Here is a 23,692-nt window from a genome sequence, read left to right as displayed (position 1 = left end):
TGGTGTATAGATTAGTAACATCTAATGAGAGTATTTTGGTGTCATTTGTGGTTTTCAGTTTTTGAAGTTTTTTTAGAATTTGTTTAGTGTTGATGATAGTGTGTTGGGTGTCATGGATGATGTTATTGTTTAGAAACTTATATAAATGTTTGTTGAGTTTGTGGTTTGGTGCTTCTCTACTGTTTACTATAGGTCTCATTGTCATTTCTGTTTTGTGGGTTTTGGGAAGTGTTTTTAGGTTGGGTGCTTTAGGGTTTTTCATAATATAGTTATGGGTTTTGTTTTTTGGTATGAAATCTGGTGCATTTTTATTGCAGTTTTTATTTGTTTTTGATATGTTTCTGTAGAGTCTGATTTTAATTCTGTGATCTGGTTGCCATTAAAGAATGCGTTAGTTTTGTCTATGTATTCTGCTTTATTCATCAGTACTATTGCGTCATTTTTATCTGCTTTTATGTGTATGATGTTGTTTTCCTCTAGTTTTTGTTTTAGTAATTTTAGCTCTTTGTGTTGTTTTTTAGCTGTTATGAACTCTTCTTTGGTTGTTGGGTCTTTTACGTAATTCTCTATAATTTTTGCAGTGCTATATTGTAGAAATTCTTTGTTTTCGTGGTCGCTATTCTGAATAATATGTTGAGTTTCGATTGCTAGGTTTTCTATTACCTTGTGTATATTGAAACTGATCCTATTACTGTTTCAATTATTGTGATAAACTAGACTCCTGCCACAGATAAGAAACTGGTTTGCTGATCATGATTGCTTATTCGTGCCATACAGTGAAGCAGGTTTCGAAATTTCTGCAGGACTTCCACAATAAAACAATTAATTATCTAGGCAACAGTCCTAATATGAACTAAATCGAGAATCTATGATCTTTTGTTGAGAGGACATTAAAGAAATTCAACATTATCACTAAATTTGGGCTCATAAATCATTAATAGGTATTTGGCACAGAATCTGATACACTTAAATTCGGGAGTCAAGCAGAAATCTCACAACATACAGAAGAGACTTGAAATTCTCAAGGAAAAATTAATGCATGCGAAATATTAATATATATCTAATTGTTATAATAGATTATGCATTTTGCAAATATACTTTAAAAACAATATGAAATTATGCAAATAGTTATATTTAATTTAATAATTTGTTCACATCTGCAATTTAAGTATTTGTAGCCCTTATATCGAAATTTTATGAACAGTAATCTCATTAGAGGTTTTAATTTATGTAGAGAAAATCAAAACTCGAGTGGGATTTAATTTACTATTACACCATTAGAAGAAAGTATATAAAGATTAGAAGAAATAAAGTACTCTAATGTAATAAAATATTAACTGATTTACTAAAATTCTATTTCATTAATGTTGCTTCATCAAAACGTTTGACCGCAACCGCCATTTTCAGCTGACTATGCAGTAGGCCTAAACAAATCAAAATCGCAAAGCATATTTTATAGTACCATAAAGAATTTGGAGTTTGAAATGTTGACAAACAAAGAAATAAATGATAGGGAGGTGATAAAAACAGAAAAAAGTATATAAAGCTTAGAAGAAATAAAGTACTCTAATACAATAAAATAGGTATTAATTGACTTACTAAAATTCTGTTTCACTAATGTTAGCTTCACCGAAACGTTTGAACGGAGCCGCCATTTTCAGCTATCTATAAGGGGAGAAAATGATGATCACAAAGCATGTATTATAGTACGGTAAAGAATTTGCATAAATAAGAAAAAAATGCTAGGAAAGTGATAAAAACAAACAAATGCTAGGGAAGTGATAAAACAAAAAAGCTAGGGAAATGAACAAATTATAGCAATGAACAGTCATGGTTGGTTCGTACCGTTTTATTGATCAAAAGTAGCATGACGTAGTAAAAGCGTAATATTCATCTAATCATTTTCTAACAACATGATATGTTGAAGAGCAACTTGAAGATGAGGCATTACTCACGAATACAAGAGCAATACTTAAGTTAATACTACTGAGTATTCTTTATGCATTTCTAGTATCTTTGTTCGATACACGCAAGGTTAGAATGGACATCACTTTACTTTCAGTACGCAATCATTTCACGTACTCCTCCTCTTGCATAAGGAATGGACAGAATAAAACAATGGCTCCAGCTCTGAACTCATCTGCTTGCAATACTCGTAGCATCTACAAACAACTTATCAGAAATCGCTAGTACAGTAATGGAACGCCCATGAATTCTTGTGTCGAAGACCCCAGGACTGTCGCATCATTCCTTTTAAAGGAGAGAATACGCATTAATAATGTTACGTACGAATCATTCTCAGTCAGATAGTGAAGTGGACATCATCACATTCAATTTGCAGAATGCGTCTGAATATCGGTACACCGGCACACTCCGTCAAGGTAAGTGTTTTCAATACATTAGAGCAAAGGATGTAGTACCCTCATGCTTAAAAACGATCGGAAAATGTAAACAGATCTTATGCATTTTATTCTTCTTCCTCCAAGAAAGGATTTTCAATTTTACTTATCTTTTATCACTGAATGGATAAAATATTTAACATCTTCGTCCAAGTGTTGTTGTGTGATATTAATTGTCAAAGCCTTGTATACTAGTGACACAATCGCAGATTTCGTTGTTTTCTCAACCTCAGTGCTCAGATTTATTCTTTCCTTTCTCAACCTCTGTGCATTCACTTTCCTCCTCCTCTCCACCTTCGAGAGCACTTCTGTACCTGTCTGCCTCCAAGCAGTCTTTGGACCATCCTCGTTGTGTTCCAAGTACCGGACAGATTTTTAATCACATTCTTTCCATCATAACACCGCTCATTAAGGCCTATATTATATTGACATCACTTTATTTATTTATTTATTTATTTTGCTAATAATTGCAACATAAAATGTAATATATATAGAAAAACTTTAGCTCGCCTCTGAAAGAGTAGAACTCGTGCTCAGGGGAGGATCCCTGAATTGAAATTATTTAGTATACAATACAATTTGTCTTATGTCTACTATGCAAATTTACAATTTTTCAATTTTTATAAAATCCAAACATAACTTTTTAAATTTAATACTAAAACTATTAGAATTGACAAGATTAGGATATTTAAATATAAATTTGTTTTATATTCTTGGGCCTAAATTACTACTATGATTAAATACTGTAACAGTGTTGCATTTTGGTTCAAACAATCTTAAGGGGAGTCTGTACTGCCATCCCATCAATGTAAAGCAGAGTAATACAAGATAAAGACCGTAATTTTAGCCTGTTACATACAATAATACTTGAAGAATAACCAATAAAAATTTCAAATGTGTATCTTATGCAAGTCCTGAGAAAAGTGCACCTAAATTAGATTAAATTTACATTGCTGGGATAGGCAGTACAGACTCCCCTTAAAGAATTCATACCTTTTGTTTCATAACAATGAGAATAAAATTCAAAATTATTTCGATTTTTATATATGAATTTTATTAATACAATATAACAAATTTGTCTTATATTAAGTACATTAAAGTCTAAAAACAATTTTTGAAATGGAAAATCAATAGGTTTATGAAGACATATTTTAATTATTTTCTTCTCCAATAAATAAAGTGGATTAAAATTGGATTTAAATGAGCTACCCCATCCTATAATTCCATACATTATTACCGACTGAAATGAAGTTAAATATATTGTGCGTAATAAATTTATTGACAAGTAATTCCTCAATAAAACAAACTAATATATTACTTTACGTACCGGTAATTTATTACAAAGGTAATTAATGTGTTGGTTCCATTTTAAATATTGATTTAAATATTGAATTAAAAAAATAGTTACACAGTTTAACAGAATCAGTAAATTAATGTTACTATATATGTTGTAAAATTACATATTCAAACGTACAATTACAAGTGATTCGAAAGCGCTGACAGTAATTGAAGACCTCCCTCAACCTTCTTTGAGGGAGGTCTTCAATTGCAAGATGTCTCAACACTTTATGAAATCAAAATTGCGATTGAAAAGCTGAAAAAGTACAAGTCTCCAAGTATCGATCAAATTCCAGCAGAATTAATAAAAGAGACTGCAAACGCATTATCTAGCGAAATTTATAATAATCTTGTACTTGCTATGTGAGAAAAGGAAACTATACCACAACAAAGGAAAAGATGCATAATCGTATCTGTCTTTAAGAAGGGGGAAAAGACTAACTGTAGTAACTTTCGAGGAATACGCGTATCTATTTTGTTGACGTCATACAAAATTTTGTCCAATATTCTTTTGAGAAGATTAACTCCATATGCAGATGAAATTATTGGGGATCATCAATGTGGTGTTAGGCTTAATAGATAGATTATTGATCAGATTTTTTGTATTCGACAGATATTGAAGACAATTTTTTTTATTTTATTGGGTTATTTTACGACGCTGCATCAACATCTAGGTTATTTAGCGTCTGAATGATATGAAGGGGATAATGCCGGTGAAATGAGTTCGGGGTCCAGCACCGAAAGTTACCCAGCATTTGTTCGTATTGGGTTGAGGGAAAACCCCGGAAAAAACCTCAACCAGGTAACTTTCCCCGACCGGGATTCGAACCCGGGCCACCTGATTTCGCGGCCAGACGCGCTGACCGTTACTCCACAGTTGTGGACTTGAAGAAGAAATGGGAGTATAAGGCTACATTAGTTATTCATAGATTTAAAAAAGGCATATTACTCGGTTAAGAGAGAAGTTTTATATAATATTCTTACTGAATTTGATATTCCTAAGAAACTAGTTCGATTAATTAAAAAGTGTCTCAGTGAAACGTAGCCTACTGCATAGTCCGTATAGGCCAGTTTCTGCCAGATGCTTTTCCAATTCACCGCGGTCTAAAGCAAGGGGATGCACTATCACCTTTACTTTTTAACTTTGCTCTAGAATATGTCATTAGGAAAGTCCAGGATAACAGAGATGGTTTGGAAGTGAACGGGTTACATCAGCTGCATGTTTATGCCTAATTTTAATGAAACAGTATAAAATTGCATTTCTGAAAAATTAATATTTTCATGATTATAGCACCCATTAAAGTGATTGTTTACAAATTATATTTATCGTACTAGGAAATGTGAAAAATTTCCGGGTTATCCCGGGAAGCAATTTACTGTCTGATCATTTGCTGAAGGAACTTAAAGAATAATGATTCTTGCCTTTGCATGGATTTAAAAGAAAGATCGAAGAGGTTTAACCGGTAATTGCTGTTATTTTGTACATAGTTTTTTGAAATGATTATATAGTTGATATACCTTAAGTAATTTCAAATTTATTCATAATGTATGTTAATGATTTTTACGTATGCATCCATTTGTAAGGCAATGTATGAAAAATAAATTGCTGCTGCTGCTCCTGCTTAGTAGTAGCAGTAGCAATAGCAGTAGCAGTAGCAGTAGCAGTAGCAGTAGCAGTAGTAGTGGTTAAAATTTACGATAGGCATTGCAAAAAAAAAAAGAATTTAAAAATAGGATTAAGGACTTTACTAATAGACGGTAGTATATTATACACACTATTTAAGGGGTGTAATTGATATTTTGTTATTTGAAGTGTTGTATCAGTGAAGAAGTGTGTTGTGTCAGTGAAGTGTGTTGTGTCAGTGAAGTGTGTTGTCAGTGAAGTGTGTTCCTGTCAGTGAAGTTTTATAGTTTATGGTGGCAGTGCAAAATATCTGAACAGTGAAATGAAGTGTTGGTGAAATCAGGATAGAATCAGTGAAATGTGTCGTAGTTCCAGTGCAGTGAGTGAGTTGACAGCGAAATGAGTGTAGTGCTGAAAGATACTTGTGCTGGTATGAACCTACTATACTCGTGGGGTTTAGTTCAAACTTAGGGTTAATATACAAATTAGATTTACTTTAAATGTTATTTTACGTGATCGTGCTTCATTTAATTTAGGATGCTCCTTATTATTAGGGTCTATTAATTATTATTATTATTATTATTATTATTATTATTATTATTATTATTATTATTATTATTCAGAACTGCACGCATTGTATTCTTCACTTGACATAATTAGGAACATTAAATCCAGACGTTTGAGATGGGTAGGGCATGTAGCACGTATGGGCGAATCCAGAAATGCATATAGAGCGTTAGTTGGAAGGCCGGAGGGAAAAAGACCTTTAGGGAGGCCGAGACGTAGGTGGAAAGATAATATTAAAATGGATTTAAGGGAGGTGGGATATGATGATAGAGAATGGATTAATCTTGCTCAGGATAGGGACCAATGGCGGGCTTATGTGAGGGCGGCAATGAACCTCCGGGTTCCTTAAAAGCCAGTAAGAAGTATTAGTATTATTATTAATTTATTATCAATTGTATTTTTTATTAATTGTATTTATTATTGTCATTTTTTAGTATAATTAGTTACCACTGCCACCGGGAATTTACCCATTTGCAGTGTGAATAATTACGTACATACATACACATACATATATAATTGGCGAAATAAGACCAAGATTTCGTCATAACATCATCGACAAACTGCGGCTTGCAGTTAAGGATAATATTGCAAAAACCGAACCAGATGATTAATCCAAGCAGATTTGAACCGATGCTCGGGCACAGACTCGGACCAATATGCTACCTACGTCACAAATCCAGTGCTTGTAGTGGTGGCGTATAAAAAAAAAACCTTCTTGCAAAACTCTTCCTTCTATACTGTTTTCGTCGAGGTCATTATCAACTGTTAAAAAGAAGCAGAAAACCTGTTCAGAATGTATTTAAATGTAGGTTATACCAAGAATCTTGCAGGTCAAGAACCCAACAGAGACGATGTTACATAAGGTTGTGCTGTATATGAAACATGGGAAAGCTTTCATGTGTTGATTATTACTTAGAGTTAGCTAGCAAATTCTTCATTGCAATTACTCCAATCGTATGTATAATCTACCAAACGTACACATGTAGTGTAACTAATATTAGAGTGCAGATTTTAACGACCTATTTCTTGGATAGAGAACAACAAAACATTCTAATGGAGGCCTGGACATAACTCGATTGAGTAACTGCAGACTGCCCCTTAACTCCCCACTTCACCTTCCCCAGCTGAGAGAATAATGTTTTTGTATGGTACGAGCAGACAGGACAATCAATGACGGATTGTATCAGGCGGGTATCATACCTTTTACGAACTTACGGCTCTCATAGGTCTCCTAAAATCCATCACTGATACACAAAGCCTTACTGAGCGTTTGTTTATAAGACGGTGTAATCACAAAGGACATGGGCGGGAATTTCTCCGTCTCTTTTATATCCCCTCTTATGCCTAGCGCTGTTCTAATGCCATATTAGTCCCAAATGAATATTTATCTCAGAAAAAAAATTGCCACTAAAAGTTAACACTGTTTTACTCGATAAACACTATCCATACGATTCCGATCATTACTCTTATCATAAGAGGAACTGATAAGGAATGACTTATCCCTTTGAAGTTCAATAAAATTGACTGTTTTCTTACAAATTACGTAAAGAGATTAATACGTCTCGTTATTTTCTGTCATTAAAAAGTCTGGCAACCACAAAGCAGTGTCTAAGGGACAGAACTCAGCTGTTAAGACTGAATGCGCGTATGTAGCCGGTGACGCGCTGTTGACAAACTACGCAGACTTTTAGTTTAGTCCACACCTGTGGAGTAACGGTTAGCGCGTCTGGCCGCGAAACCAGGTGGCCCGGGTTCGAATCCCGGTCGGGACAAGTTATCTGGTTGAGGTTTTTTTTTTTTGAGGTTTTCCCTCAACTCAATATGAGCAAATGCTAACTATCGGTGCTGGATCCCGAACTCATTTCACTGGCATTATCACCATCTCATTCAGACGCTAAATAACCTGAAATGTTGATACAGCGTCATAAAATAACCTACTAACCTTTTAATCTAATTTTCTAATAAGCCATGCACTTCTGTGTTACTGTGGTGGGGTTTGTCAAACCCCAGCTCATACGTTACACCAAGGAAGTTTGCGATGACAAATTGAGTCTCTGTGTGGCTTCACATTATTGGTTCTAGTTTTCTGTATCATAAAGGCCGTTAGTTGAACTTCAAATGTTGGACAGCGTAGACGCCTTTTTTTCTTCTAGGGTTTCACACATCCCATCACAGTATCGGTGCAAGTCTCTTTCTTCCTATAATTTAAGTTATTTCTAAAATTTTATTATTATAATGATTACGATACCAAGCACAAGACATACAGTGTTTTCGCTGTTCGCTTATATGATTTAGGTATATATTGTGCTGGGGTGTGACAAACCCCGGAGAGATTTTTGAGCATACAAATAAATATTTAAAAATTGTTTACATGTATATTATGAGCTGTACTTGTAACAAACACATATGACTCACAAACCTCTTTATTCTTCTTGAAATGCATTATTATTCGGATTTGAAGTATAGCTCCAAATAAGTAACCAATACGGTATATACTCGTAGTTTATAAAAATATTATAGTATTGGAAAAGAAACCAATTTCCTCCCAAAAGGTATACATAAAGAAAGCAGATATACATAATATAGATACATTGAGCAGCACGCGACCGACATGAAGGCCATACAACACGCGGCAAATCGCCTCCCGCACGCTTGGCAGTTCAGTTCAGTCTATCTGTAGGAGTGGTTGTGTTGACATTAGACTGAATGTTGTTCTTCTCATTGTCAACTGAAATTCCGAGCGTGAGAGAGGCTGTTTGCATAGTGTTTTATGGCCTTCGTGCAGGTCGCGCGACACCCGGTCGACCTAAATGATGTAAGCGAACACTCTGTAATTATGTCTTGTAGGAGATATCTTAATTACTGTAATGATAAAAATTTAGAAATAACTTAAATTGTAGAAATAAAGAGACTTACACCGATACTGTCGTGGAGTGTGTGAAACCCCAGAAGAAAAAAAAAAACGTCTGCACTGTCCAACGGTTGAAGTTCAACTAAAGGCCTATATGATAAAGCAAACTAGAGAAATAATGTAAAGGTACACAGAGGCATAATTTGCCATCGCAAACCACCTAGTCGAAATTGATGCAACGTATGAGCTGGGATTTGACAAACCCCACTACAGAAACGTAGGGTTAAACAAGTAAATATTTTGTATCTGTTCCACTCGCTCGGTATTGCAGTTCCTGGACAGTATAGAGGGACGATAACGCCTGATACTGATACAGAGATGTGCTGATCTGTTGAGACAGTCAAATATAGGGTTAGTTACAAAACGAATAATAGATTTTGTATTTATTTTAAAGTATTCTATTCTTCCCTTTAATTTCCATAGTAATATCGCTTCCACTTCTTATATTATTTCATTCCTAGAATCGTACTAAGTAGTCCTGCCTTTGACATCCTTGTCCTTGGATTCGAGGATCGCAGATTCATACCTGGCCGAAGAAGAAAAACCCTTTACTTGGTTTCATTCGGGAGTAAATGCCTCATTCACGTTGAGATCTGTATCGGTACAGGCTGCAAGTATCTGTATTGCGATACTGATGGCTAGAGCTAGGAAATTGGTACCGAAACTGTTAAGTTGTGTGAGCTTGGATTATATCTCTAAGGAATGAAAAGTAGTAGCACAACTCTTAATGTCTATGAACCAGAACGACAAACATGTACAGCCGGGTGGTATTCAAACTTGTGTTCCATTCGTCCATAGCCTTAGAACAAGAAAATAATAAACGAATAATATAAAAAGAACAATAATTTGTAAATGATTTACAAAATGGCAAACTTACTAGTGTTAATTATATAAGCACGTGTGGCTTACAGCTGTTTCGGTGTATACTGTACACCATCATCAGAGTCTACTGTAACAGCTGTAAGCCACACGTGCTTATATAATTAACGAAACAGCTGTAAGCTACACGTGCTTATATAATTAACACTAGTAAGCTTGCCATTTTGTCAATCATTTGTATTTAAGTGTTAAAAGTAGGGTACGCAAGATTCATGATGGAATAATTTGTAATTATAAACTTCGTAACTCCCAATCTAAAACAATTTACCCATACGTATAAAATAACATACAAAGTATATTATTATGATTCTAACCTCATTACAACAAATTAGAGGATCGGAAACAATAAGAGCTAAAATTATATTAGAAGGAAAACCTATTGAATAGGTCAACTGCTTTAATTACCTCGGTTGCAACATATCATATTAGAAAAACGAAGATTTTACAAATAAAATAAATAAATTCAATTACTGTACATATGTGGTACAATAAGATGTTTAAAGAGTACGCGGAAAGACACCAAACTTAAATTTTACAAAGTGGTAGCAGTTCGTATGTTGATGTATGGTGCAGAATTTTGGGTTCTAAATAAGAAAGAAGAACGCAGAATAAAAGCTGCACAAATGAAAATTTTTAGAGGTGTGGCTGGATATAATTTTTGGGATACAAAAAGAAATGATGACAGCCGAAAAGAACTCAAAATATTCAAATTAACAGAAAAAAATATATTAATATAGGAAAGATTGGATGGAGCATCTAAAACAGGTGGAAGATGACCGCATTCCAAAATTAATTTTAAATTATAAGCCGAAAGGTGTAAGGAATGTAGGCAGACCGAGAAGGAGATGGATACAACAGTTGTAATTCATGAGACCGGAACGAGCCAGTTATGGCTTAAGCTCTGAAGCTGATGATGATAATGATGATGATGATAAAAAAATAAATACTCCTTTTATGTTAAAAAAAAAACAATATTTGTACTCCGAAAATATTCGTCCTACGTCACAAGACATTATTAGAGCAAATATGAAATATGATACAGTATTTGAGCCGTTCAGAGCAGAAGTGGTGTAAGTCAAAATTGGGTAATGAGGATTAAAGTAAACATTCTGTAAAATACAGCGCAAAGTAGCAATTATTATTCAATTTATAAACTTTTAGTAGTCAGTAGATAGCAAGAAGGATATATTAATTTATTACTACCATCACGTGAACAACACCTTTGTGGATCTGATAATGTATCTCGTATGTATCACATAATATTAAGCTCATAATTGTTTTCAACACAAATTTTCATTTCTATTGTAATGACAGCTACGAAGTTCGTATCGTAATTCCGATGTTGAACTTGGACTGTAACGCAACCGAATGCATAGCAGCGCGATATGACAACAGACCAGAAAAACAAAAAAGAAGTACAGACTGCTGCTGAACAAAATTGTCTTTCAACCAACATTTAACGAAGAATAATCCGGGATAAAATAAACATATTACGCGCTCCTGTTTGCGTAATTATTGAATAGCAGATGAGATTACTTGTTTTGGAATCATGCATAATATTAACATTACGTAAATAATAATTGTAATAAAAGAATTGCTCACTTTGTTCAGACCGTAAACTGTTATAAATTAACAATATTCTTCAAACTATTCACAACTGTACACAGATCCACAGAATGATACTATGCGTTGTTTATGTGAACAGCATATCATCTGTAGCGAGAGGGTGCAGGGCGAGGCGCGGGTAACATCTATACTTCTCACTGTACTCAACTGAAACCTACTGTTTTGATATGAAATTTCTACCTATGCTGATAGCAATGTGTTTTACCTGTCTCAACAGGTCAGCACGTCTCTGTATTGGTGTACAAGTATCAGGTGATATCGTCGCTGTATACTGTTCAGAAACTGCAATACCGGGCAAGTACAACAGATACAAATATTTACTTGTTTAAAGTAAGTGACGGTATACTGTAAGTGCATTACAAATTATTACTTTAAAATTTCAGCAATGTATGCATATTGGAAGTTTTGGAAATATTTCTTGAATTTGTATGCTATAGCCGTGTTTGTGGAATTCGAAGTCAAAAGACTACTCAAATAAGCAACATAAAATGGGAATAACAGAACATTAGTTTTCAAATGAATAGTGTGGATAATAGGTTTGTTACCAAAAAGTACATAATTTCCGTTGTTCCTTCCGCGGGAATTTGAAAGCTGTAGCTAGTATGATTGAAGAGTGCAGCATCTTTCTATTATAAATATACTTAAGGCTCTAGAGAATTTTAAATCTTCGTAGCTCTTTCCGGTAGCCAAGTAAGTCACATTCAGTTTCTCTTTAGCGCTTACTGCCTTTCGCATGACACATGTTTTTCAATTTTTGCCTTTACTGTTTCCTGTAGCTTTGTAAACAGTACGTCATTCATTATCAATTAGTTCATGAAGTAATTTTGTTCGTTGACTTAGTTCCCGAAGTAATAAAATCTGCATCCACTTCTCTTGCATAACCACTGCTTCGTCAATGTTTTGTTCCTTTCCATTTTAACTTTTAAAACTTCTGAGTATGTTATTGCAACTAGCTATGTTCGGTTCAACTTTGTCGAGTATGGCGAAGTTCGATATTCGCCGAGCGAGATTATACCGAGCAAGGTGGCTCAACATGAAACACTAAACTGGCATTTGTGACATCCGGTATTCAAATTCGGAGGTTGGTCAATATGATCAGAGATTTTATGGTTCCTTGAATCATCAATAATGGAAATCTAGATATTTTCAACTGCAAATGTCGGATTTATTGCAACTTCTACCAGTATATATACAGGGTTACAATGTAAACTTCATCTTCCTGTATCCAAAGTGTTTAAATTCTTATCTTCTTCCTCCATTCTTCTCTTGCCTCCCAATCCAGTTCTTCCAAGCCTCTCTCCTTCATTCCACTTCTTGTATCGTCAATCCAAGTTTTCCTTGGTCTTCCCCTCTTTCTTCTTCCTGGCGGAATCCATTACAAACTCTGTCTGGACAATCTTGTTTCTGGGATTCTACGTACGTGGCCATACCACTCTAATTGCTTGTAGCTAACTAAATCTAACAATGTACTATTAAATCCCATTTCTTGTCTAATGGTTGTGTTTCGAATTTTTTCAATTTAGAATGTCTAGTGGAACGTCTAAAACAATTAATTTCAGTGGAGAGGAGTTTCAATTACAGATTCGTGTTTAAATGCCATGTTTCCGCTCCATATATTATAGTACTCCTTATTATAGCTTTGGAGTTTTGTTTCAATTGTTATTGTCTTATCCCACCAAACCCCATTTAACATAGCTATTGCCGATCTACTTTTCTAAATTCTATATTTTATGTCACTTTGCTGGCTGTATGTTGAGTTAATTTTTACCTCCAAATATTCACACTCCTCACATCCTTTGATACATCCCATTCCATCTTCCAAAACCAAATCTTTCATTTCCTCCTCACAGGACATATATACCGGTAGTGTTTTCTCTAAATTTAGTTTTAAACCCCATTTATTATATTCTTCTATAAGTTTTCTGGTCATATATTTTATGTCCTCATAGTCTTGTGCTATAACTAGCTGGTCGTCTGCAAATAACAGAGTATAAATTGTAGAATTCTCAGTAGGTACTACCATATCTTTACATTTATTCTTCCAATTTTGTAAGGCTTGTTGTATATATATCTTAAATAAAGTTTGAGATAAACTACACCCTTGACATAAGCCTCTGTAACTAGAAATTCCTCCGAAACATTCTTCCCAATCTTTATCCTAGAGGTTGCATTCACATATAATTTGCCTATGGCATTTACAAGAAGTTTGTTTGTGTTTTGTGTGTGTGTGTGTGTGTGTGTGTGTGTGTGTGTGTATATATATATAGTGGTTGGCGAAATCTGAGACATAGTTGAGGATGGTGATGGCTACATGACAGCAAAATTGAAATCCAATATATCAACAATGTATCGTGCCCAAGAGAGTGTCGCGATATGACTTCCCAGCGAAAGAAATTAAAATAAACTGACCTGGGCCAGGATCGAACCCGCAACCTCGAGCATAGAAGGCCAGTGCTATACTGACTAGCTACCGACACTGACGAAAGAAATTATAAATAAAGTCTAAATATGAACACTTTTTTTTTCTAGGAAAAAATGTTACAAATCAGAATTTATACTTTTTTACCATCCGAAAAATATCACTAAAATTCGTCTCAAAATACTAAATATTTCTTGTGTAAGAGTGATTACGGTTATTCGAAGCAACCTTAAAGTATTCTCGTTCAGTGTTTTGCTTGAAAGTGGCCTAATCTTACAATGGGCAAAGTACGAAAAGTGCCAAGGATTAAATTTCACGGTGGACAAGGTAATTAGACTTTCACCACTCTTGACCCAGCCAATGAATTAAACCCACAACGTAACTAAATGAAAAGATAATATATTTGGTAACAGTTCAATATGGTAAATTAGTACAATACAAATATAATTCACATTCTATTTCAATAACAATTAAATAACAAGACCACTTTATCTCAACCCTTTAACAGGTGAAGTTACAGATAACCTCAGATCAATGCAATAACTAACTTTAACAAGCTTAGAAGTTAAGGAGGGATACAAGTTTCAACACTAAAAACTTAGGGAGATTCAATATTTATTCTTTCTCAGCAACTAATGACTCTTTCATCCTGGAATTTGATATGTTCAGTATTCACAGCTTCTGCAATTACAGACTATTTTCATATTTACTGAAATTTTCACCATTATGAGTTATTATCATAGCAAAAAAGTGGCAGCTTTTGTGCATTAATGTGCCATTTTTATCATATTGTCCGCAAATATGAATATTTCTGAGTAATTCTTTTTTCTATTTATTCTTGAATGTTAAATGAACAATATGAATTACAGTGTTTGAAAGGTCTACAATAGAAGTATTTTCATTAATTTTTATGAGAAGTTAAATTTTTAATGTTTCTTATTTAAAAAACTTAAAATAAAGTATCAATCTTACAGCAATAATTGTAGTTCATCTTGTTCACAAGTATGAAAGACAGCTGCATGGAAAATGTTACTGCGGTATCTTAAAAACTTACCGAGTTATCACGAAAACGGTTTTGAAAAATACAAGTTAACGGGAAATGAGCATCTTATGTGTGGAGAGCTAAATAAGCGCACGATCTCACGTTTATGGTCATATCTACCAAAATATTATGTATCGTAAAAATTCCTTCACTGACATAGATATGAGTGTTCCATCTTCATGTTATAAAAAATAAATTGAAAAATAACTTTTTGTGACCCTCAAATTTGTAACAAGGATAAAATTACTCATAGTTTCCGACGTACAATTATAACTTAACTAAATACCAGCTAAGGCGGCAGAAATCGTAAACGTTACAGGTTATAAATTTTGATAAGCCAGCCGAAAGATTTAAACCAAATTACCATTGCCAATATTTCTAGCTCTCACCCTGACGGAAAATACCAGTTACCTTACATTTGATCCGAAGTTTTATGCTACCAAAGGAGATATGGATTATTACTGAACTAATTTGTAGGCCCGCACTGGAGAGAGAGAGAGAGAGCGACCAAATCCACGTTGTAGTCTACATCAGGTGAAACCAAAAGAATTGGTAAACATAAAACTATTATATTGGAAACCTGAGAAATCACGATTTACCATTCTGTCAGATGACAATAAAATGACACACACTCGTAACGTTACAAGAAGCACACTATGAACTTGATAATATCACAGTCTAATATATACAGTCACTAAGCTCAATACTTACTAAATATGCAAACATAGATAGTTGCTCACCACCAGGATCGCTACTATCGCCACATCACAGACTCTTTCCCCAGCAGACGATAAAATGTATTGTACTTTCGATATCGTATTCTTTTTAAAAAAATTAACACCTTTCTTCCACTATTGAAATGTGAAGTACATAAGGTTTATATATTATTTTCATAAAGCAGGCTATATATTATACTTTATAAACTCACCTTCGTGTATCTTTTGGAAGAAGGATAACTCTGACCTCTTTTTCTTACAATATTTACAGTACCACAAAGTCTCCTTGTCCCATATTATTATTCAAATTATTGTATTTTAGCCATTTACAGTTATTACAGCAGATAACAACATTTCACAGTTTACACAACTTTTCACAACAAAGCGAAATACGGCACAGTCAATGCCTTTTCGATCTAGACCAGGCCGTAATGTATGTTCGGGTTTTCTATTTCAGTCTATGGAGCTCAGTGAAATATTACATTATAACTTTATTGCGTATCATTGCTAAGCTTTATTTAGTGTAATGTGTCCATAAGTTCCGTTTACTTCTTGTTGCATAATATGTTGCAGAAATAATTACAAAACTATGATATTTTAATGTAAAGAGAAATTTACATGTTAAAATAATGTGTTGGCATCAACACTTTAAGTTTAGAATGGAAGCTATTTTGAGGGTCAATAAAGACGAATTTATATTGTGATTTTAATTGTAGACAGAAAATTTACCATACCACTCCTATGAAATTAGTGTACGTACGATTGTGATACTTCGTCTCTTAGGTAATAAGTACAATTCAGTACTCAATTGTAGGTTGTAGTATTAAAATACAGATAAATTGAATGTGAGGGGTGTCATACATGACATTGTGTTTAATTATAATGTATAATTGCGAATATAGGAATATAAGTTAAATATAGTAAACATAACCTACAATATCCATATGACATAACATATATATGTAGTGGCAGAGCATTGGAGATCACTAAAATTAGACAGAAAGAGACAACTGGTACAGTCAACATAACCTATAATTTCAACATATCTAAATATTCGTGCGGTGCAACTGAAAATTATTGAATCGTGCATAAATGAATGTACAAGAATTTCGCAATATTTAATCGAAATAAAGGCAGGTATTACACATACGAACGTAATTTTAACAACAAAAATAATTACACCTTAACTCGCAAGGAATAATGTCTGAAGTGTCCCCTAATCATTGTTTTAAATTTTATTAATCCAATTACACTACATTTTAGAGAAATATATGTTACTCTTTATGCATTCCAATTAATTTATATGGTTGAAACGCCGCCCTTAGTGATCGGGTTAAGCGAGTTACATGGTCTGCCTTACGGCCTGTATTAGGTCAAGATGGCAGTGACACAGTCTATTGTTCCTAGTACTCAAAGCGCACCAAGCGGCTAGCAACTATCGCGAGAAATGCAACTCGTTGGCAAAAAATCATCCCAAGCTTCGTGATTGTATATAGTAGACTGTGATAATATCAAGTAGAAGCGCAAAAATTTACCTCATGATATAATCACTTTATCTTTATTAATTTTCACTTCGGCTAACTAACCGAGTATGGTTTAATAAGGTGTGCTGCTATCTACAGCGTCATAAGATTCATGTAATGCCAGAATTCAAAATCGCGACTTATCTATTCATTAATGGAAACAAGAAAGTGCCGTTTGTTGTACGATCTCAACTAAGAATTGATAAAATTTCGATAAAAATACTAATTTGGGAAAATTAATATAATTGTCTCATGAACTATTGGGAAGTTACGAAGTTATCAAGTTAGAATATGTGTTTTTCTAGTTAAATTTTATTCCTATTATTACCACTGAGTGTACTTTTTACTTCAAACAGACAAACAAACACGACTTATTTGATAATTCTTATGTTACAGATTTGGACTACATAGCAGAATGGATACAACAAAAATAACACTTATCCTCTCTCTGTGGCTTGCTCAATCATTATCACAAAATATGAACGGGGGATATATAGAAGGATTGTTGAAATTTATACAGGAAGGAACTACGTACTTAAGAGAAGAACCTCCGGACCAGATGAGCATTCTCTCAGAATATGACTTTGTTATTGTAGGTGCAGGAGCAGCAGGTAGTGTATTGGCCAACCGCCTAACCCAGATTCGGGAATGGAAAGTTCTCCTCCTTGAAGCTGGAGGAACAGAAAACTATATAATGGATGTCCCGATTCTCACAACATGGTTTCAATTCACAGAAGTGAATTGGAAATACAAAACCGTTCCATCCAACAATGTTTGCCTCAGCATGGAAAACAGACAATGTTCGTATCCTAGAGGGAAAGTTATGGGAGGAAGTACATCAATAAACTACATGATTTACACAAGAGGCCATCGAAGAAACTACGACGAATGGGAGGAAATGGGTAATGATGGATGGAGTTACAAAGACATCCTACCATATTTTCGGCAAATTGAAGATATGACTATTCCAGAAATGGCAGTTGACAAGAAATACCATTCCACAGGTGGAGAAGTAACAATTTCGTATGCACCTTACAGGACTCCATTAGCGGATGCATTTGTACAAGCAGGAGCAGAATTGGGCTACAGAATCATAGATTACAACGGTGAAACACAAACTGGATTTAGTTACCTTCAATCACTCACCAGAAACGGTACTAGATTAAGTGCATCCAGGGCTTTCCTCCATCCCATAAAACAGAGAACTAATTTTCATGTAAAGAAGAGAAGTCTTGTAACGAAAATAATGATTGACCCACGTACAAAAACTGCATACGGAGTAGAATTCATTCGAGGCAGTAAGAAATACTTTGTCCGTGCCAAGAAGGAAGTGATATTGTCGGGTGGTGCAATTAATTCTCCTCAACTTCTCATGTTATCAGGAATCGGACCGAAGAAACATCTCAATGAGATGAATATTCCAGTAATACAAGACTTGAAAGTCGGTTACAATTTGATGGACCATCCAGGTATGATTACTGGAACTTTTGTGATCAACCAGTCTGTTGCAATTGTTACAGAGGATGTGCTAAATGATGGACGTGCACTGTATGATTTCTCACATTTCCATAGTGGACCATTATCTGTGCCAGCTGCATGCGAAGGAATCGCCTTTCTGGACAGCAACAATTTGACGAATCCCGATGGAGATCCTAATATAGAATTTCTCTTTTTCGGAGGTGGGATTCCGTCTGAACTTACATATTACAAAGTAGTGGGACTGAGTGACAAATTTTATAGAAATGTTTACAAACATATTGAGGGTGCACATACGTGGACAATTGTTCCTCTTGTAGTTCGACCGAAGAGTAGAGGAAGGGTCATGTTAAGTTCCGTAAATCCATACAAGAAACCACTCATATATCATGATTTCTACGAAAATCCACAAGATTTAGAAGATGAGCTTTTTGCAATAAAGAAAATGATGGAGCTCAGCAAGACTTCAGCATTTCAAAAGTTTGGATCAAAAATCAATGACATTCCTATCCCTGGTTGTGAACAGCATAAATTTGGGTCCGACGATTACTGGAGATGTGCAGCTAGGCATACTTCTACCGGGATTTGGCATCTTAGTGGAACTTGTAAGATGGGGCCTTATTGGGATCCTAACGCAGTGGTCGATCCAAGATTACGGGTTTATGGTGTGAAAGGCTTAAGAGTGGTGGACGCTTCCATAATGCCGATGATTCCGGCTGCTCATACTACTTTTCCAACAATGATGATCGGCGCGAAAGCAGCTGACCTCATTAAGCAAGACTGGGGAAGAAGATAATATTTTATTGGATTGTCTGACATTGGGTATGATACATTAAATCTATTTCATTAGAAATTTATTTCGGAATATGTATTATATGACTTTCTTGTCTTAAATTCTATTGTATCTGGTTTACATGTTTCGACCTAGTTTCTCAGAACTAGTCGTTGTTGGTCTTTTTGTGTGTCTGTATATTTCATATTGTTCTAGTGTGTTCTCAACACACAACTCAATTTCAGCACACACACTCTTTGACTTCACATTACCCCACAAAAACACATCCTCAAAGGAAACAAAACAAGAAGCGCCAAGACCAACAACGACCAGTTCTGAGGATGACCCATAATAGGTCGAAACATGTAACCAGGTATGATAGAATTTAACACAAGAAAGTCATATAATACATATTCCGAAGTGATACAGTGTTAAAAGTTGTGAAATCAAGATGAATAGAAATTTATTTTACACTTATCTGTATTATTAACATTGGTTCTGTCACAATTGACAGTACCCTTCTCTTAAATTTATCTTTGGAAAATGGCAAAATGGTCCGACTCTTGAATTTCCCTACAGAGCACAATTCATACCACAACAATAATTTAACAAAGGTTTTATCCCAGTATTATTGGAATAGTGCAGTGTGTCCCGTAGAATCACTACCACAAAGAAATATAAATACCTCGTCACTCAGTGATTTTAGAAATATGTTTCTCATCTTGTCTTATGCAGAAGCTCTCCAAGTTTGGTAACAATGAAAATTATGTCTCTAGTGCGCATGCGCGGGGTATGACAATACACAGAGTTAAAATGGCGGAATTCACGGTGCAGCAGAAAGTGAAATGTTGTTATTGGTTAGCCGAATTGAAGTTCCCAATTGCAGCGCAAAGACGATTTAGACAGGAATATGGTGCAAATGCTCCAGAGCTTCATACCATTGTGAAATTGTATAATCAGCTGTTGAAAACAGGCTGTGTGTTAAGGAAGAAAGAAAGCGGCAAAAAAGCAGTGTCCGCAGCTAAAGTTGAAGATGTTAGGCAAGCATTTCAGCGCAGCCCAAGGAAATCAATTCGACAGCCAGTTCAGAGCTGGGTATTCCGAAGTCGACTGTTTACAATATTGTCCATAAAAGATTGCGACTTAGAGCATACAAAATTCAACTTGTGCAACAGCTGGAGCTTGTGCTTCCGTCACACCTGTAATGCTGCGGAACACATGGAGGGAGACGGAATACCGTCTTGATTTTGCCACAAGAGGCGCACATTTAGAGATCTATTGAAACTTGGTGAGTTTTCTAACATAAAATCTAAGTCCGGTTATTTTGTCACTATTAGTTCAGGAGATATTCAGGTTTCTTTGTGGTAGTGATTCTACGGGACACACTGTATTATAGAAAAGTATTCGCAACTAAAGCAAAAAGGACAAAATTAATCTGAAAATAAGTTCAAGTTAATGCTTAATAGTCATTATTAAACAAACACGATACATATAAGCCCGATTATGGAAATTCATTGGAACATTTCGAAAGTTGTGTGCTAGTGTGCTTGCTAACAGATTACAAAGTTCAGTGTTCGGATACCGTTGAGGAAAGTGCTTTTTAAAATTAATTATGCAGGTTGGTTTCGTTTACCATCATTCTATTTTATTCCACTATTTATAAATATTCATATAATATTAAGGATAAATCAATTTTCGTAGCATCTTTTCAAATGCCTTTCGGGTTAGCCTGCGACAACAATCGACGTAAAATTAATTTCAATAACTGCCAATGCAATCTGTTGTGTATCTTTGCTTTGCAGTACTGAACATGCGCTTTGTGTTGAATCTGGAACTTAGAAGTTCAGGCGGGCCATTTTTCTAGAACTGTACTTCCATTGTCTAGGAATATACGGGTATGTTTTCTTGCAATGTACTGTGTTGTTTTAAGTAGTAATAATATTTCAGACTGATCAGATATCCAAAATAATCAATAAATTCCTATGTACTGTTTATATTTTTCATGGAATTCAAGGTATAAATGTGAAAGTTTTCCAATACATGACATGAGGCACTTTGGAACGTGGAGGTAAAGCTCCAGTCATTCTTTGACCTCAGCACTCCGTCCGATTGAGGTGTAACGAATCAAAAATCTTATTTTTTAATAGGTAACTCTTCTTTTGATGACAAATAAGTATATAGGACTATTACTCGACCGAGGCGAGTGGAGCCACGGACGTAATGTGAACTATCGCGATGCGGTATTACGAACACAGCAGTAGCGCCACGGCTCCGGGCTGCAGGACTCCACTGGCCTCGGTCGAGTAATACACATAGTCTATTTATACATACGACTTACTTAAATCAAATGTCAGATTATACTTTTCATTGTGAATGATGATTCGCAGATTCTCAATACAGAGTAGGAGACGGAAAGTGTAGCTATTACTGAAATGTTTGTGACTTACTGTGACAAAAGGCTAGGAGAAAGAAAGAACTGTGTAAGTTTCATATTACCGTATTATTGCAAAGAAAATAACTCGAGGTCGTTCTGGGTGGCGCAGTCGGTATAGCGCTGGCCTTCGATGCTCGAGGTTGCAGGTTCGATCCCGGCCCAGGTCGATGGCATTTAAGTGTGCTTAAATGCGACAGGTTCATGGCAGCAGATTTACTAGCATGTAAAAAACTCCTATGGGACATAATTCCGGCACACCGGCGACGCTGATAAAACCCCGGCAGTTGCAAGCGTCGTTAAATAAAACTTAATTCCAATTTTTTTAAATGGCTCGAACTTGTTAACAGCTTTCGCCAGGCATAATATTTTTTAAGAATATTACATAATTGTAACGTAGTGTGAACCATTACCTGAACTTTCAGTATCAAACATGAAAGCGTTCAATATAACATATACCATAAAGAACCTCCGTAAGTTGTGAGGTGTGATCTACAGTTTTCACTACCGATACCTAATTTACATGCTCTGCGATTTATTCCCTTGCTTTTTATTATAGTCCATTCATGTTAAGGCTTTATATACGATTAATTTGTTAATTTCAGTTGTTTCATAATTTTTATGAAGTAAGCACAATTGCTTAGCTGCATCAATTTCAAGTTTAAGTAACGGATTGAAACGCTAAGACATTTTTTCAGCAAACCGAGACAAAACATTAAATAAGCAAATGTGGTGAACCACGGTACAAAATATAAAACCTAAGGATTCACTCTAAAATCTAACAAAGTAGGCCTATCCTTAGTGGAATATTAGCTTCATTTACTATATAATACTTCAATGAAAATGTATTTCCTTAGTGAGAGAAGTGACCAATGGGCTTGGAGATTGAAGCAGTAATTAGGAGAGGGAGAGACCGATTTATTAGCGAAGTGATATCTCCATATTTTTATTACATGTATTCGCGGGGATGTTCTGGCGACTTCGTTAGAATTAGCTTCCTCACACAGGTGTTTCGTCACTTGTCAGCATCGGACAGATTTAGGGCCACCTTGAGCGGGGTTTTCGTATAGAGACTCGATGAAGCATAAAATTCTAAAGCCGGAGTCGGACTAGACCCGTGGGAAAGATACTGCCAAGCTTGGGTTTTCCAAAGAACGGGTATTCTTGTGAGATATACAAACTAATTTGACGTTATGGGAAATCCAAAGTTTAAATTTAGAGATGACATATTTCGCGCCCAATAAGAAGAGATCTTGGTCCAGCTTATGAGGTCACTTTGGACCAATAGGGAATAGATTTTAGGCCAGTTAGTGACGTAGTTTTTAACCAATAGAATAGTTAGTTTTAGCGTAGGATAGGTTTTTATAAATAAGGGTGACGGGGAGCGGAGATGACGACTACTATTCCGCTTCGGAGCGGAGATCATCAAAAACTACTTTACATCGTGTCGGCAGCCCTACATACAGGGCAGAATAACTACTTCGTTTGGTGTCGACAGGACTACTATTTCGCTTCGTGTCATAGTGTACTGGACAGAATATTGAATTTGTAGTATCGGATAGAGCTTATTCAGAGCCGCCATAGAATCGATACAGAGGTGCGACCAACGATTGAATTATAAGTCAGCCGGAAATACATACTCTAGTGTTTACCAAGTGAATACGACAATAAACTTATAGTTTTGGAATTTACACTGCCTTTTATATAAGTAGCCGGCTTGGTATTATTCCCGACATCACCCTATACCACAACAGTACCTCGGCTACCCTGAGTGAATCTCACGCAACATCGAGACGCACCCACCCTCAAATGGCGCCCAACGTGTGGTCACAATAACCACTCACCCTCAAATGGCGTCCAACGTGGGAACACAACAACGATACCACCCTCAAATGGCTTCCAACGTGGGGCCACAATAACGACACCCTCCCACAAATGGCGCCCCACGTTTTACTCATTAACCCGAATC

The 23,692-nt window shown here is 35.4% G+C and overlaps 1 protein-coding gene across 3 annotated transcripts in view; it reads left to right on the top strand.

Annotated features, from left to right (window-relative positions):
- LOC138693354 (glucose dehydrogenase [FAD, quinone]-like) overlaps positions 1-22,603 on the top strand; it is a 65,081-nt gene extending 42,478 nt beyond the window's left edge. Inside the window, exons 1-2 of one of the 3 annotated variants that reach the window (XM_069817271.1) lie at positions 2,315-2,381; positions 17,441-22,603. In XM_069817271.1, coding sequence (XP_069673372.1) covers positions 17,460-19,316 — 1,857 coding nt within the window. In that variant the 5' untranslated portion in view covers positions 2,315-2,381; positions 17,441-17,459 and the 3' untranslated portion in view covers positions 19,317-22,603. Of the gene's footprint in view, positions 1-2,314; positions 2,382-17,440 lie in introns of those variants that run through there. The other 2 variants (XM_069817272.1, XM_069817270.1) reach the window with 2 other exon arrangements.
- Positions 22,604-23,692: the final 1,089 nt, after the last annotated feature.

The sequence above is a fragment of the Periplaneta americana genome, chromosome 17 (genome assembly GCF_040183065.1).
Source record: "Periplaneta americana isolate PAMFEO1 chromosome 17, P.americana_PAMFEO1_priV1, whole genome shotgun sequence".
Taxonomy (NCBI): Eukaryota; Metazoa; Arthropoda; class Insecta; order Blattodea; family Blattidae; genus Periplaneta; species Periplaneta americana.
This window is presented reverse-complemented; position numbering and strand designations above follow the sequence as displayed.